At 39.1% G+C, this 15,593-nt stretch overlaps 1 protein-coding gene across 5 annotated transcripts in view; it reads left to right on the top strand.

Annotated features, from left to right (window-relative positions):
• Positions 1 to 990: 990 nt before the first annotated feature.
• PLEKHH2 (pleckstrin homology, MyTH4 and FERM domain containing H2) overlaps positions 991 to 15,593 on the top strand; it is a 139,848-nt gene continuing 125,245 nt past the window's right edge. For all 5 annotated transcript variants that reach the window (XR_008476403.2, XM_054245013.2, XM_078349436.1 and 2 more), the window contains exons 1-2: positions 991 to 1,097; positions 8,764 to 8,893. Coding sequence is in view for 4 of the 5 variants with exons in the window: in XM_054245013.2 (XP_054100988.2) it covers positions 8,771 to 8,893 (123 nt within the window). In the remaining variant the exon portion in view is untranslated. The remainder of the gene's footprint in view (positions 1,098 to 8,763; positions 8,894 to 15,593) is intronic.

Below are 15,593 nucleotides of genomic sequence, written 5' to 3'. Positions count from 1 at the left end.
GCTAAGCCCCAAGAGAGGCGAAAACCTAGATGCTCAAGGAGCAGAAACCAGAGAAGACATTTCTGCTAGGTGGGGTGACAGATATGGTTACCTGGAGAAGAAGGAGATGATGATGATGATGATGATGACGATGATTTGAGAGAGGATCTTGCTCTGTCGCCCAGACTTCAGTGCAGTGGTGTGATCACTGCTCTCTGTAGCCTCCATCTGTGTTCGAGCAATCCTCTAGCCTCAGCGTCTGGAGTAGCTGAGACTGCAAGTGAGCGCCACCAGGCCTAGCTATTCTTTTTATTTTTTATTTTTTTGTAGAGACAGGATTTCACCATGTTGCCAGGCTCGAATTCCTGGCCTCAAGTGATCCACTTGCCTCCCCCTTTCAACGTATTGGGATTACAGGCATGAGCCACCATCCCCGGTGAGAAGATTATTCTAAGCTGTGTAGAACTTTTAAAAGTGGAGACAGGAAAGAGCATGTAAACGCTCTCAGTGAACTTCCGTTGGGTGGTGAGGTGCACAGTAGTCTCAGGTGTGTGAAGGGAGCTAGGAGAAATAAAACTGAAAAGATGGGATGGAGACCTTGAAAACTAGAATAGGGAATCTCTTCTTGATCATTTAAGCAAAAGGAAGCCAATGAAAGTCTTTGGCACACCGTACATCAAAACTGCTCTTAAGGAAATTAACCTGGCAGGAAGATGAAGGGTGGATTGGCAAGGGGAGAGACTTCGGGCTGGGAAACCAAGGGAGGTTGCTGCAGCAGTACAGGCAGAGCGAGTGGAATGGAGGTGACCGACCGCTGCAGCAGACTCTGGAGTCTCGCAGTGGGGACGTTAGAGGTACCACTCCGGGACAGAGTTCCCTCCTTGGGCAGGGACTGGGAGGAGCCAAAGTTATAGCCACACCTCCGATGACGCCAGGTGGTCGGCTGTAGCCTTCTATTAGCTACGCTGGCCGCCAGTCCGAGAGGAGGCGGTACCCTTCCCCGCCCTCTCCGGGCTCGGCTTGAGGCTGGCGCGGGCTGGGAGCCCGTGGAGCCTGGGGGCCAGGCGCTGCCGGGATATAGGGCGCTGCGGTCGGGGACCCGCTGCTGAAATAGGCAGGTGAGAAGGCCGAGGGGTGACCCCAGCGTCTCCGCCACCCTGGGATCCCCGCCCCCTCGAGAGCGCGCAGTCCCGGGGGGCTCGCGGGGCGGAGGTTGGGGGCGCCGGGCGGAGCGGGCGAGCGGGGACAAGGGGGACGGAGCAGGCTGGCTCGGGACCCGTCGCTGCACCTCCCGCTGCAGCCCCGAGTCGGCCCCCAGGTCTAGGTGTCGCCGGGAGAGGTGGGCAGAGGGCAGTGGCCGGCGACCCCTCGCGCCCTTGGGCTCCCTTGACGTTCTGTTTGGAAACACCGGGCCCGGGCTTCTGGAGCGGCGCGAGCGGTCCCGGGGGCGCAGCGGGGCAACTTAGGGTCCCCGCGCCGAGGGACCCGCGCGGCCAGGGATGCCACGCTTGGCTTCGGCTTCGGCTTCGGGAGCTCCACTAGGATCTCCGGGGCGAAACTTTAAACTCAAAACTTAAAAGAGGCATTTTGTACACCTCGAGTTGCTGGTGAGTCAGAGCACCCTGAGGTGACTTACCCTGAAACCACTGTCCCCGAAGTTAGTGGGGCACTTTTTAAAGGACCGCACTTTTTAGCCGTGGGTTTTGTTGTGCGAAACGCTGTGGGAATAGAAGTCGAACCATTTACATTGGAAAAGCTCTGGTGGTGGGCTACCTGAGGGTCACTGCTTTCTTTGTGAAAATGCCAGTCTTGCAAGTCTGGCTCGCAAAGCAGTGTGGCCCAGAGGAGTGTGCAGTGAGGAGCTCTGCTGTTCCGGGCAGTGCCACCGATGGGCAGGCGTTGCCCAAGTGGCGCTAGGTGGTGGTCCGAAGGTTCCTTAAACAAGGCATGCTTCAGTCTCGTCGAGAAACATCTTTTACACACACACACACACACACACACACACACACACACACACACACACACGATTACCTAGCCCAGTTAAGCTGTCCCTTGGTCAGAAGATACCTTAAACAAGGCATGCTTCAGTCTCAATCTCGTCGAGAAAGATCTTTTACAAACACATACACACATATACACAATTAGCCCAGTAAAGATCTTTTACACACACACACACACACACACACACACACACACACACACGATTACCTTGCCCAGTTAAGCTGTCCCTTAAGAGGCAAAAACTAAAGAATATCATAGAGGCTAACGCTGTGCTTCCTTAGGGTAAGCCTAAGTAGAAGGATTCTTTCATTTCTTTTTCTTTCCTTTTTGGGGTTTGGAAGAGAAACAGGAAGTCAGAGATTCAGAGAAAAGAGCATTCACTCCACAATTGTAAACAGTTTATCTTGTGTCAGTAAATATTTCCAAAAGTCACTGGTGGTATTTGGAACACCAAGACTTTTTCCTGTACCCTGAAGTGAAGATGGATTACTTTCAAATTCAGAAACTAGACATGATAGATTACTTTCAAATTCAGAATCTAGATATGAAAATTTATTTATTTAGCAGTCAGTTATATTGTATAGTTATATATACAGTCCCAGTGTTATACGGTTCTGTAACATTAGTGGTAGTGAAAAGGATGGTGGCTATTGTATAAAATTAGAATTTTTAACTACCCAGGATGGTGCACTAATATAACTGTTGCTTTATACTTGTTAACTAACTGCAGATACTGAATGAAATGAGGGAATCGGGTGTCTAGATCTCAGTGCAGACCATAATCCTACCAATTTACTGTTTTGATTTTTTTTATTATGGCCCTCGAATAGGGAATATAGATGTTAAATGCTGATTTAGTAATATTCTTAAGGCTTTGGTACTTCACAATAAAATATATAATTAGCATAACTAAACAAATAAGCATGTTTAACTTTGAATTAATTTATTGTGTCATTAAGATAGCAAAGTACCTTCCAGGTAAGATATATGTATAATACTTTTCATATTTGAGGTTAACAGTTACCTCTTAATTTTTTGAGCCAATCATGAAATTCTTGGCAGGGATAACCACAAATAATGGATCATTAAATTTGTAAATGTGGTCCTAGTATACATCCATTTAAACTGTGACTTTTTCTTTAGTCATTTGTAAATATGTGATCTTTTTTTATTGAGATCTTAATGTAAGATACAAACTATAAGATTTATCCTTTTAAAGTATAGTTTACTGGATTTTGGTATATTCATAAGGTTGTGTAGCCATCACCAATATCTAATTCTAGAATATTTTCATTACCCAAAAAAGAAACCACATATCCATTGTAGTCAGTCTCCACTACCTTCTCCTCCACAGCCCTTGGCAACCACTAACCTGCTTTCTGTCCTTTGTATTTGCCTACTATGGACATTTCATATAAATAGATTCATACAATATGTGGCCTTTTGTGTCTGGCATCTTTCACTTAGCATGTTTTCAAGACTCAACCATGGCTATATATTCGTACTGTATTCCTTTTTTATGGCTGAATAATATTCCATTGTATGTATATACCACATTTTTTTTGAGACAGAGTCTCACTCTGTTGCCCAGGCTGGAGTTCAGTGGTGCAATCTCAGCTCACTGCAACCTCCGCCTCCTAGGTTCAAGTGATTCTCCTGTCTCAGCCTCCCTAGTAGCGGATATAGTTCTGCACCACCACATCCAACTAATTTTTGTATTTTCAGTGGAGACAGGTTTTGCCACGTTGGCCAGGCTTGCCTCAAACTCCTGACCTCAGGTGATCCTCCCACTTCAGCCTCCCAAAGTGCTGGGATTACAGGCATGAGCCACTGCACCCTGCTGGATCTACCACATTTTATTCATTCATCTGATGGTGGGCACAGGCTGTTTCTACTCTTTGGCCATTATGAATACTGCTGCTCTGAACATTTATATACAAGTTTCGGTGTGGATATGTATTTCATCTCTTGGCATATGATCCCATCTCTTGGCATATGACTCAGCAACTCCAATGCCAAGTATACAGTTACCAATACTTTGTATTGGTGTACAAATATAAAGTTACTCCAATAACTTGATAACTTTATATTTACACTTGTTTGTTTTTTGAGACAGGGTCTCACTCTGTTACCCTGGCTGGAGTGCAGTGCATGATCATAGCTCACTGCTCAAGTGATCCTCTTACCCAGGCCTTTGGAGTAGCTGGGAGCACAGATAAGCTCCCTGATGCCCAGCTAATTTTTGAATATTTTGATAGAGATGAAATCTTGCTATGTTGCATAGTCTGGTCTTGAACTCCTGAGCTCAATAAATTGTCCCACCTCAACCTCTCAAACTGCTGGGATTATAGGTGTGAGCCACCATGCTGGCCTGTTTAAACTTTTGAGGAACTGCAAAACTGTTTACAAAGCAGCTATAAAATTTTTAACATTCTCATCAACAACGTATGAGGGTCCCAATTTCTCTACATCCTCATCAACACTTGTTGTTAGATGTCTTTTTCATTAGAGCATCTTATTTAATGTGAAGTAGAATGTTGTTGTGACTTTGATTTGCATTTTCCCTTATAGCAAATAATGAGCTTTTTGGCCATTTGTATATCTTCTTTGGAGAAATGTCTATTCAGATACTTTGCCCAATTTTATTTATTTATTTTAAATTTATTATTATTATTAGAGATGGGGTCTCCCTCTGTTGCCCAGACTGGAGTGCAGTAAACATGGTTTACTGCAGCCTCAACCTCCTGGGCTCAAGTGATCTTTCTGCCTCAGCCCCCCAGTAGCTGGGACTATAGGCATGCACCACCATGCCTGGCTAGTGTGTGTGTGTGTGTGTGTGTGTGTGTGTGTGTGTGTATTTTTATAAAGACAGTGTTTTGCAACTTTGTCCAGGCTGGTCTCAAACTCCTGAGCTCAGGCCATCTACCCACCTCAGCCTCCCAAAGTGCTGGGATTACAGGCATAAGCCACCTCGCCTAGGCCTTTGCCCACTTTTTAATTGGCTTATCTTTTTTAATCGTTGAGTCGTAAGAGTCCTTTATATATTCTAGACACAAATCCCTGAGATACATAATTTGTAACTATTTTTCCCATTCTGTGGGTTATCTTTGCACTTTCTTGACAATGTCCTTTGAAGCACAAAAATTTAAAAATTTTGACGAAGTCCAATTTATATATTTTTAATTCCTTGTGCTTTAGGTGTAATATCTAAGTATCTGTTGCCTAATCCAAGTCATGAAGATTTATACCTGTTTTCTTCTAAGAGTTTAGAGGAAGTTTGTCCAACCTGTGGCCTGCAGGCCACATGCGGCCCGGGATGGCTTTGAATGTGGCCCAACACAAGTTTGTAAAGCATTATGAGATTTTGTTTTTTGCAATTTTCTTTTTCTTAGCTCATCATCTACAGTTAGTGTTAGTGTATTTTACGTGTGGCCCAAGACACTTCTTCTTCTAATGTGGCCCAGGGAAGCCGAAAGATTGGACATCCTGGTTTAGAGCTTTGGCTTGTACCTATAAGTTTGCGATCCATTTTGTGTTATTGTGTATATATGGTATGAGGTGTGGGTCCACATTCATTCTTTTACATACGGATATTCAGTTGTCCCAGCATCCTTTGTTGAAAATACTATTCTTTCACTAACTGATCTTAACACTCTTGCCAAAAATCAATGTGAGGCTTTTTTCTGGACTTAACTTTATTCTGTTTATCTATATATCTATCTTTATGCAAGTACCACACTGTGTAATCAAACTACTCTATAACTTTGTAGTAAGTTTAAAAATCGTGAAATGTGAGTTCTTCAACTTTTTAATATTGTTATGTCTATTCTTCAACTCTTGAATTTCCAGGTGAATTTTGATCAACTTCTCAATTTCTGCAAAAAATACAGTTGAAATTTTGATAGAGATTGCATTGTGCGTATAGCCTTTGCAAGTATTGCCATCTTTACAATATTAAGTCTTCCAATCCATGAATATGCAATTTCTTCCATTTATTTAGGTATTCTTTAATTTCTTTCAGTGATGTTTTGTAGTTTTCAGAGTACATATCTTGTGCTTCTTCTGTTAAATTCATTCCTAAATATTTTTTTGATGCTATTGTAAATGGAATATTTTCTCAATTTCATTTTTGGATTTTTCCTTGCTAGTGTATAGAAAAACAACTGACTTTTGAATGTTTATCTGGTTTCCTGAGACCTTGCTAAACTCTATAGTTTTCATAGTTTTTTTGTGGATTCCTTAGAATTTTCTATGTACATGATCATGTCATCTGTAAGCAGAGATAGTTTTATTTCTTCCTGTCCAATCTAGATGCTTTTACATTTTATTGTCTTGCCGTGGCTATTACAATGTTGAATAGAAGTGGTGAGAAAAAGACATCTTTGTCTTGTTCCTGATTTCAGGGAGAAAACTGTCAGTCATTTACCAGTAAGTGTGATGTTAGCTGTGGGCTTTTGTAGATGTCCTCTATCAGGATGAGGAAGTTCCCATCTATTTCTAGTTTGTTGAATGTTTTTGTCATGAAGGGATGTTGTTGAATGTTTTTTTCTATGTCTATTGAAATGATCACATGGTTTTTGTCCTTCATTTTATTCATATAGTGCATTACATTGATTTCCATTTGTTGAAAAATATGTACTCTTCATGTTATTTTTAAAACTGTAGAACATAAGCAAGTTATTTTACATGTAGAGCAAAAATTAACCAATATTAACCTATTGATCAATGGGTAAATAGACTCCTCTTATTGCTTAAGCTGGAAGAGTATCCCTACATTTCTGTGCCATGATATGATAATTCAAGACTTAAAGATGCCCTTTTCAGGGCTACTTTTCATTTTCTAATACTGCATCCATATTTTATTTTCCTGTTCGCTCTAAAGCTAATAAGGAGAAAAATGAAGTAGCCTCAGAACTGAGAACATGTTTGTGATTGACAAACTGCGTTATCTACTCCTAAATCATTGCTAGTAAATGCCAATGCAAATCATTAATAGTAAATGCTAATATGGGTAATGGAAAACATTACTAACAAGGTTAATTTCCTTAGGAAAAACCTCAGAAAACATTGAGGTAAGGATTCTGTAAAAACAAAGAACTGAAAGGCAAATGATTTCCAGCTCTACACTAATATATTTCCTTTAAATTAAGACTAGAAGTTAGGGACATCTGCAGGCATTAAGATGGTTAGGATGCTCTTAATAAATGTTGTAGTCCTTTAAGAACAATTCTGCTGGCTGGGCATGGTGGCTCACACCTGTAATCCCAGCACTTTGGGAGGCTGAGGGAGGTGGATCACCTGAGGTCAGGAGTTCGAGTCCACCCTAGCCAACATGGCGAAACCCCAACTCTACTACAAATACAAAAATTAGCTGGTTGTAGTGGCAGGCGCCTATAATCTCAGTGACTTGGGAGGCTGAAGCAGGAGAATCACTTGAACCTGGGAGGCGAAGATTGCAGTGAGCCAAGATCACACCACTGTCCTCCAGCCTGGGCAACAAGAGTGAAACTCCATCTCAAAAAAAAAAAAAAAAAAAGGAAACGATTCTGCTTACATTTATTTCTAATGTATTGAATGATATTGTCAGAGTTAATGTGAAAATTAATTTAGGTAAAAAAAATCTTTATACTAGGAAAATAATCTTTTAGTGGGTTTTTAGCAGCATAAAGTTTTAAAAAACTGGTATAAGATTAGGGAGGGTGCTATATTACACTAAATACTAGGAAAATCAATACGGTTATATTTTTAGAAAACAAAAGAATAGAATAGTATACTTCAACTGCAGTTCCATCCCAGGGTTCTGAGAGTTTTGCTGTCACAGTTCTTTATAACTGAGCCTTTCCATTCCTAATATAAATTTCAAAGCAGGGCAGTTCATAGCAAGGACAATTTAGAAATACGTTATTAGGCTGCTTATTAAAAATAGCCTGATAAAATATTACTAAATATTTAAAACTACTTTTATGAATCTCAAAGCCAGAAGCCATCATGCTTCCAAAATCAAGTAACACTTAAGAATTTCAAAACCAATTCCCTTGCCTCTTGTCCTCCCACTTACAGTGTTTCTCCCTGCAATTAATCTCCTCTGAAAGGAAAGTTAATATGGAAAAATCTGATTCCAGATTTACTTCATATAGATAATTCCAAATTGCATGTTTATATGCTTTCTCTTACACCAAATAAAAATTAGGCAAACTTGTCAGGATCATAACAACTTACCCTTAAATATGCCAAAAGACCTCTGGCTTGAAAGACTTAACCTGGACGTGGTCAAATTTAGAGTGGTGATAAGGAATCGTTGTAGTAAAAATCTAAACTGTAATCATAGCAATTGAATCAAACTGTAATACTTCCTTAAATTTCAGAGTATGGTAAAATTATGAGCTCAGAGATTCAAACAGTCTTATCTGTTGGACAGAGCTAAAATGATAACACTGTGTTTGTGTTGTGCTGTTATACTGCCTGCTGTTCTATTAGAAACAGCAGTATTTCATTTGTTCCTCGCTACATACCCACAAGGAATAATCATATGTTGTCGACGTACCCCTTTTTCTGGATTGGATAAACTCGGACATAGAAAGGTTAAGTAGCACAGTTGGACTCCAACCTTAGTCTCCTATCCCCCATTAAGTTCTTTCCATAAGCTCTTACCAGTTCTGGAATTTGTCTTAGAATTTAAAACTTGTACATGGATCTAATTACAGTGATTAGAATGTGTACATTGGATAATTTAACAAAATTTCCTGAGTATTAATTGTGTTGTACTGTTTGAATTTTTTTAAGAATAAATATGGCAGAGCTTTCTGAGCCAGAGGGACCAGTAGATTGGAAAGAACGATGCATAGCTCTGGAGTCCCAGCTCATGAAATTTAGAGTTCAAGCCAGCAAGATACGAGAGCTCTTAGCAGAGAAGGTAAGCTTTCTCCCTAAGCTTTGTTATTAAGTTCAGCTGTTTAGGGCCTGTTTGGTTTATATTAAATAATCTCAGTACTTTGGGGGTTTAGCTTTATACAAATAATGAAATATGACTTAATTTTTTTTCAGGTGTTTGAAGCTATATTTGGCATATTCTTTTGCCAGTGTTAGGGTAGTTTGGACTTTAAGACAAAAAAAATTTATTTGCAAATGCTAGTGGAACATGCGAGAATTGCATATGTTTGATGAATGTAGAGTTCATCCATTCCAGAGAGAAAGCTATAATTTATTTGATTTTATTAAAGGAGTGTGACAGCTTTGATCTACTAAATCTTTAGGAAAATCATATTAAAAGGATGATATAAGAACATTTTCTATTGATAGTAAAATGTGTTTATACCGCGTTTGAAAGATGCATCTACTTAGGAATCTGTGTTGACTAAGTATATATTACTAAATTCTCACCTGGGCTAGAATTGAGTTTAATGTAATTATATGCTTTTCTAATAATGTAATTAGAATTTCATTTGTATTACAGAAATTTTTTGCAAGTATGTATATAAACCAATAGATTGGTTCATTCATTCATTCAGCAAATATTCTTTGAGGGCTAATTATGTGTTAGACACTGTTCTTAATACTGCAGTTACATATGTGAACAAGACAACCTATGTTCCTATTTCCAAGGAACTTAGATTCTAGACCTATGCTGTCCAGTACAGTAGCCACTAGCCACGTGTGGATGTTGAACACTTCAAATAAGTCTAGTTCAAATTGAGATGTGTTGCAAAAGTAAAATAAATACTGGATTTCAAAGTTTTAGCACAAAAGAATGTAAAATATTTTAGCAATAATTTTTATATTATATGTTGAAATGATATTTTAGATATTCGGTTAAATGGGCAATATTAAAATTAATTTTACCTACTTTTTACTTTTTAAATGTGTATATTAGAAAATTTAAAATTATACCTGTGGCTCATATTATATGTCTATTGAACAGCACTGTCGGGAATGAATGGATGAATGATTCTAGTGATTATTCAGAACTGATCAGAAGAAGTTACAGGTGGTTTCTGAAACTCTAGTCTGGGAAATCCTTTTGGGATAGAGACTGGCACACATATCATATCTCCAAAAAAGGTCTTAAATCTTCCTTTCATTGCCAGCCAAGAATCTCTTAGTGCAGAATTATTTTAACAAAATTCAGTGAAACATCATTCAGTCTAAACTTTCATGTCTATCATCTCAAACTTTTGTGTTTTAACATCTTTGAGGTGGAAGACTAAAGTTACCTAACACACTTTGAGTCAAGGATGACCCAGTAATCAATCAATCAATCAATCCTGTATGTTAGTGTGCTTTATTTATTGATATTAGAACAAAATTATAAAAAATGTAGCTTATAAAATCCCAGTGTGAGTATCTCCAAGTTGGAGAAGCTTTTTCCAACATAACTTAATGACTCAATCTTTTTTTTTTTTTTTTTTTTTTTAAGAAGGAGTCTCGCTCTGTCACCAGGCTGGAATGCAGTGGCATGATCTTGCAATTTAGGCTTACTGCAACTTCCAACTCCCTGATTCAAGCGATTCTCCTGCCTTAGCTCTCTGAGTAGCTGGGACTACAGGGACACAATACCACACCTAGCTAATTTTTGTATTTTCAATAGAGACAGGGCTTTACCATGTTGGCCAGGGTGGTCTTGATCTCCTGACCTCGTAATCTGCCTGCCTTCACCTCCCGAAGTGCTGGGCTTACAGACGTGAGCCACCAATGCCTGGCCTACTCATCTTTTGTCTTTTGCTGTTCTCTCTATGAAAATCATTTTCCATGTTGTACTATGATTTATCTGGTATTTTCCGCAACCACAGCTGCCCCATACAATGATTTTTGTCAAGATCCACCAATCATGTCCTTGTTACTAAACCTCATGGACACTTACTTCCTAGTTGTTGGCTAAGCCTCTCAGCAGTTGACTCTGTTGACCACAGAATCCCTCTCAAAATTTTCCTGATTTTCTTGACTTCTGCAGTCACTTGGCTTCCTTATGGACTAAATAGAAGGTGTAGTTACTTGGGTTCCAATTAGTTAACCTTTAAATTCTAAATTTTATGGCAACATTTCTTCTGTTCTTTAGAAAGCATGTTGCAGCAAGTTTTTCAACGAGTGCCCATTTAAAAAATAATAAAAGTGTTGTTTTCTCCAGTAATTTATCTATTAGTAAAATAGCTTTTTATTATTAATTTTTATGCTATTAGATTAAATGTTTTTTTTGTCAGTGAATGAACAATGATAGGAATATTATTTCAGAATTGCTGTTCTAGTTGTGGTTTCTTTACTTTTTTCTTTTTTGGTCTGTATTTTGTATCTGTGACATAAATTCTTTGGCAGATCTAAGAGATGGAATTATTGTGATGTGTTTTACATATTGGAAAGCAGATAAATGTGCCAAGTTACTCATGGCTTCCCAGTAAATATATTCGACACAAAAATATGAATAAGGATTTTCACAGTATTTTTGGTTACATTCCATTGTGAAATATTTTTCTCAGGTTTAAAAATTTCTTTTGGTCTTCATCCATGTTTTAATGAAAATACCTAATATTTATTGATTTGTTATGTATATGATAAGCACTGTATAGGCATGGTTTATTTAATTCTTATAACAACTTGTGAAGTAATATATTTTATTGATTAGGAAACGGATGCTTACTATGCCAAGAAGTCTTCTAAGTGCTTTAAATATATAACTTTTAAATCCTTATAACTATCCTATGAGGTAGCCACTAATATTATCCACATTTACAGAGGAGGAAACTTAGGCATAGGAAAGTTATTTAACTTGACTGAGTTCACACCAAAAAGTGAGTAATGGAGCCAAGATTCAAACCCAGGCATTCTGCCTTTAAAGCCTGAATGCTTAGCCATCGCCCTATATGGCCTTTCTAATTTTCACCTTCCTTGCCTTCTCTGATATATCTAGCCACACATCCACTCTGTTATCTATTCAGCCATGCAACATAAAAATACACTTCTGCTTGGGGGCAAGTCCCTGTGTGTGTTAGTGTGTATGTATGTATGTAGTAATAACAATTTATATAACATTACGTATTTTTCAAAGCAAACGCTATGGCATCGCTTCTAAGTGCCAACTCGAGTCAAATGTTGCATTCCAGAGACTGGTCTGGTCCTATCCACCTCTTCGGTTTTGTGTTAGGACCAGTCAGCCCCAGGGCTTCTCCCTAAGAGTGCTCTGTACCTTCCCCCTAAATGGATGCAGGCCCAAGGATGAAGATTCTTGAACGAATACTAATTTGGTTCTTCAACTCCTTGCCAGGAATTGTGGCCAACTTCTCTTTCCTGCAACAGTTCTAGTTCTTAATTCCATTTTATTGGTTCTGGCTATAGGAACCTGACTCTAAGGGCCAAATATGGTTCCTAAATCTTTACTACAACCATTAACTAATTTAAACCCTGAAGTAACCCTATGAGGTGATTGTTATTATCCCCAATCTAGAGAATTAACATTAAGGCTAAAAGTAATTGAGTGGCATGCCCAATATCACACGGCTAACAAAAAGCAGACCCGCTGTTAGACTGTAGATCTTTCAGTCTTGTAATGCAAGTAATAGAGTGCCTGGCACATGAAAGTAACTCATTATTATTTTCCTGTGTCTTTCCGAATGGACACACTGGCTAAGTGAACAGGGAGGTGACCTAAATGTAGTGTGTATGTGTGTGTGTGTGTGTGTGTGTGTGTGTGTGTGAGAGAGAGAGAGAGAGAGAGACAGGTTCTCATTCTGTCACTCAGGCTGGAGTACAGTGGCGTGATCTTGGCTCACTGCAACCTCCACCTCCTGGATTCAAGTGATTTTCCCATCTCAGCTTCCCAAGTAGCTGGGATTATAGGCACGGGCCACCACACCTGGATAATTTTGTAGTTTTGATAGACGGGGCTTTGCCATGTTGGGGAGGCTGGTCTTGAACTCCTGACCTCAAGTGATCACCCCCACCTCAGCCTCCCAAAATGCTGAGATTACAGGTGTGAGCCACCGTGCCTGGCCTTAAGTGTAATTATATATCGATAGCAGATGTATTTCTGAATTTTTTTAAGGAAAAATATGTGAGATCATCTAGAGTATTTTTATAATTAGAGATGAATTTCAATTATATATACCCTATTTTTTTTGGAGATGAAATTGGATAATACATGGGATCTTTTAGAAAAATTGTTTTGCATCTTTTTTTTTTCATCACAGTTTCCAAGTAACTTAGAATATTGAAGCTTGTGAAGAAAAAGGCCTTATTGAAGTCCTGGGCAAGTGCTGCTGTAAGTGGGAGAGGTCTTTGGAGGAATTTAAGGAATGGTGTTGGAAATATCCCTAGTATGCCAAATATAAACTCTTCAGGGAAGCTGAGATTTAAGTAGTTTTCCTACTTTACAGTATTACTAGTTAGTTTTCTGAGTCAGGGAGGGAAAAGGGAAAGTTCCTTTGAAAGTTGAAGTGAAATGTTATGTCCTATGAGTTAGATTTTCAGTGAAAAGGAAAGGGAGAAAAATATGAGGAATTTTCCCTTTGGACATCAGCATGGCTCACATAACCTCATGCTGCCTTTACCTGATGCGGCATTGCCATCTGGAATTTCCTGCCACTTGGCATTTCTATTGTGAATATGATCCACTTGAAGCAGCCTTGGATTGCCTCATAGGAATAAGAAGTCCTTGGAAAGCATAGCATATGCTTTTACCCAACAATCAAGTACAATATCATGTTAACCTATTCAAATTATACAGTCCCTCAGTTACTCTATTGGCTTGCCTAATATTTCACAGCGCCTAATGGAAATTTTACATGTACTAACAAAGGGACTATATGGGATAATTTAAATGTCACTTTTTTGGTTACTGGTTGATGATATTATTTATTATAACAACATAAAATAATGTTTAATGGTAGAATCCTTCATGGGGTCTGTGGGGTACATGTGGGAGGGAACTGCTGTCCATATCAGTGGTTATGAAGGTCCCATAGGATTCCACCTAAATTAACCAATCCATTAGACAAATTTATTGTATATGATCCCTTTAACAATGAGAGGCTTTATTAAGTATACAGGCTCAGTAGCAACTTTCCCTCTGCCACTTGCTGCTAAGTTCACTTTGGCTACAGAGGATACTTCTGTAGTAGTAAGTTAAGCACTAGGCTTAGAATGTGCTGCTTCATTTGTTATCACAAAATTGGCCTGTTCATAAAATACTTATTTTTGCCCAAAGCCTGATAAGGGGCAATAGATCATTTCAGCTTGCCTGCCTGCCTTCCTTCCCTCCTTCCTTCCTTCCCTGCTTTCTTCCTTCTCTCTCTCTCTCTCTTTTTCTTTCTGAGTTGGAGTTTTGCTCTGTCACGCAGGCTGGAGTGTAGTGGTACCCTCTGTCCCCCGGGTTCAAGTGATCCTCCTGCTTCAGCCTCCCAAGTAGCTGGGACTACAGGCATGTACCACCATGCCCAGCTAATTTCTGTATTTTTAGTAGAGATGGGATTTCACCATGTTGGCCAGGCTGGTCTCAAACTCCTGACCTTAAGTGATCTGCCCACCTCAACCTCCCAAAGTGCTGGGATTAGAGGTGTGAGCTACGGTACTCAGCCTCATTTCGGGTTTCTTTTACTGACTTAATATGGATTGGCTATGGAATTGACCCAAGGTTTACATTACAGTCTATATTGTGAAAGTAAAAAATTACGTGAATATTTTCTCCGTTGCTTTTTGAGTATTTTGCAAAGTTATTGTCCAGCTTGAATGATTATATTAATAAAAACAAATAATCACTCAAAAGCAAAGCATTACCTTTTATTCTTTTTTTTTTTTTTAATTTTGAGATGAAGTCTTCCTTTGTTGTCCAAGCTGGAGTACAGTGGTGTGATCTCGGCTAACTGGGAACTCTGCCTCCTGGGTTCAAGTGACTCTCCTGCCTCAGCCTCCCGAGTAGCTGGATCTACAGGCATATGTCACCATGCCTGGCTAATTTTTGTATTTTTAGTAGAGACAGGGTTTCACTGTGTTGGCCAGGCTGATCTTGATCTCTTGACCTCATGATCCACCTGCCTCGACCTCCCAAAGGGTTGGGATTATAGGTGTGAGCCACTGCGCCTGGCCACCATTACCTTTCATACTACTCTTATATTTAAACTGGTTTTAAAATATTTTAAGTTTTATTGGCTGTATCTAATGTATATGTACATTAATGCAATGCAAAGTGTTTAGAATTTATGATTTGTAATACAGATTGTGAAAATGTAGTGTTTACCTTTTATCAAAATTTATCCCCACGTCATAATTTTTTGGAAAGATTTAAATTCTTTCCATTCATTCATTTATTCATTTTGTTTTTCCATTCATTTGTTCAGCAAACATTGAGTTTCTGTTATGTGTATGCATTATACCTGTCTCAACCATTATTGTATAAGTAAATTATACATCCAACATCTGGAGAGAGAGCACTTAGCTTTTTCCTATCCAGTGGTAGAATTCTGTTAGAATCTCAAATTTCAAATTTAGCCTGTCATGGTTATATCTATCCCTCTGTGTCTTTCTGTGATAGATTCCCTGATAACATGTAACAGCATTGTTTCTATTATGAATGTTACGATTTTAAGTTACAGATAAAAATTCCTAGGCTGAAAGAATAGCAAACAAAGGAC

This window comes from Callithrix jacchus, chromosome 14 (assembly GCF_049354715.1).
Source record: "Callithrix jacchus isolate 240 chromosome 14, calJac240_pri, whole genome shotgun sequence".
NCBI classification, from domain to species: domain Eukaryota; kingdom Metazoa; phylum Chordata; class Mammalia; order Primates; family Cebidae; genus Callithrix; species Callithrix jacchus.
The sequence above is the reverse complement of the archived record's forward strand: the minus strand, read 5'-3'. Positions and strand labels throughout refer to the sequence as shown.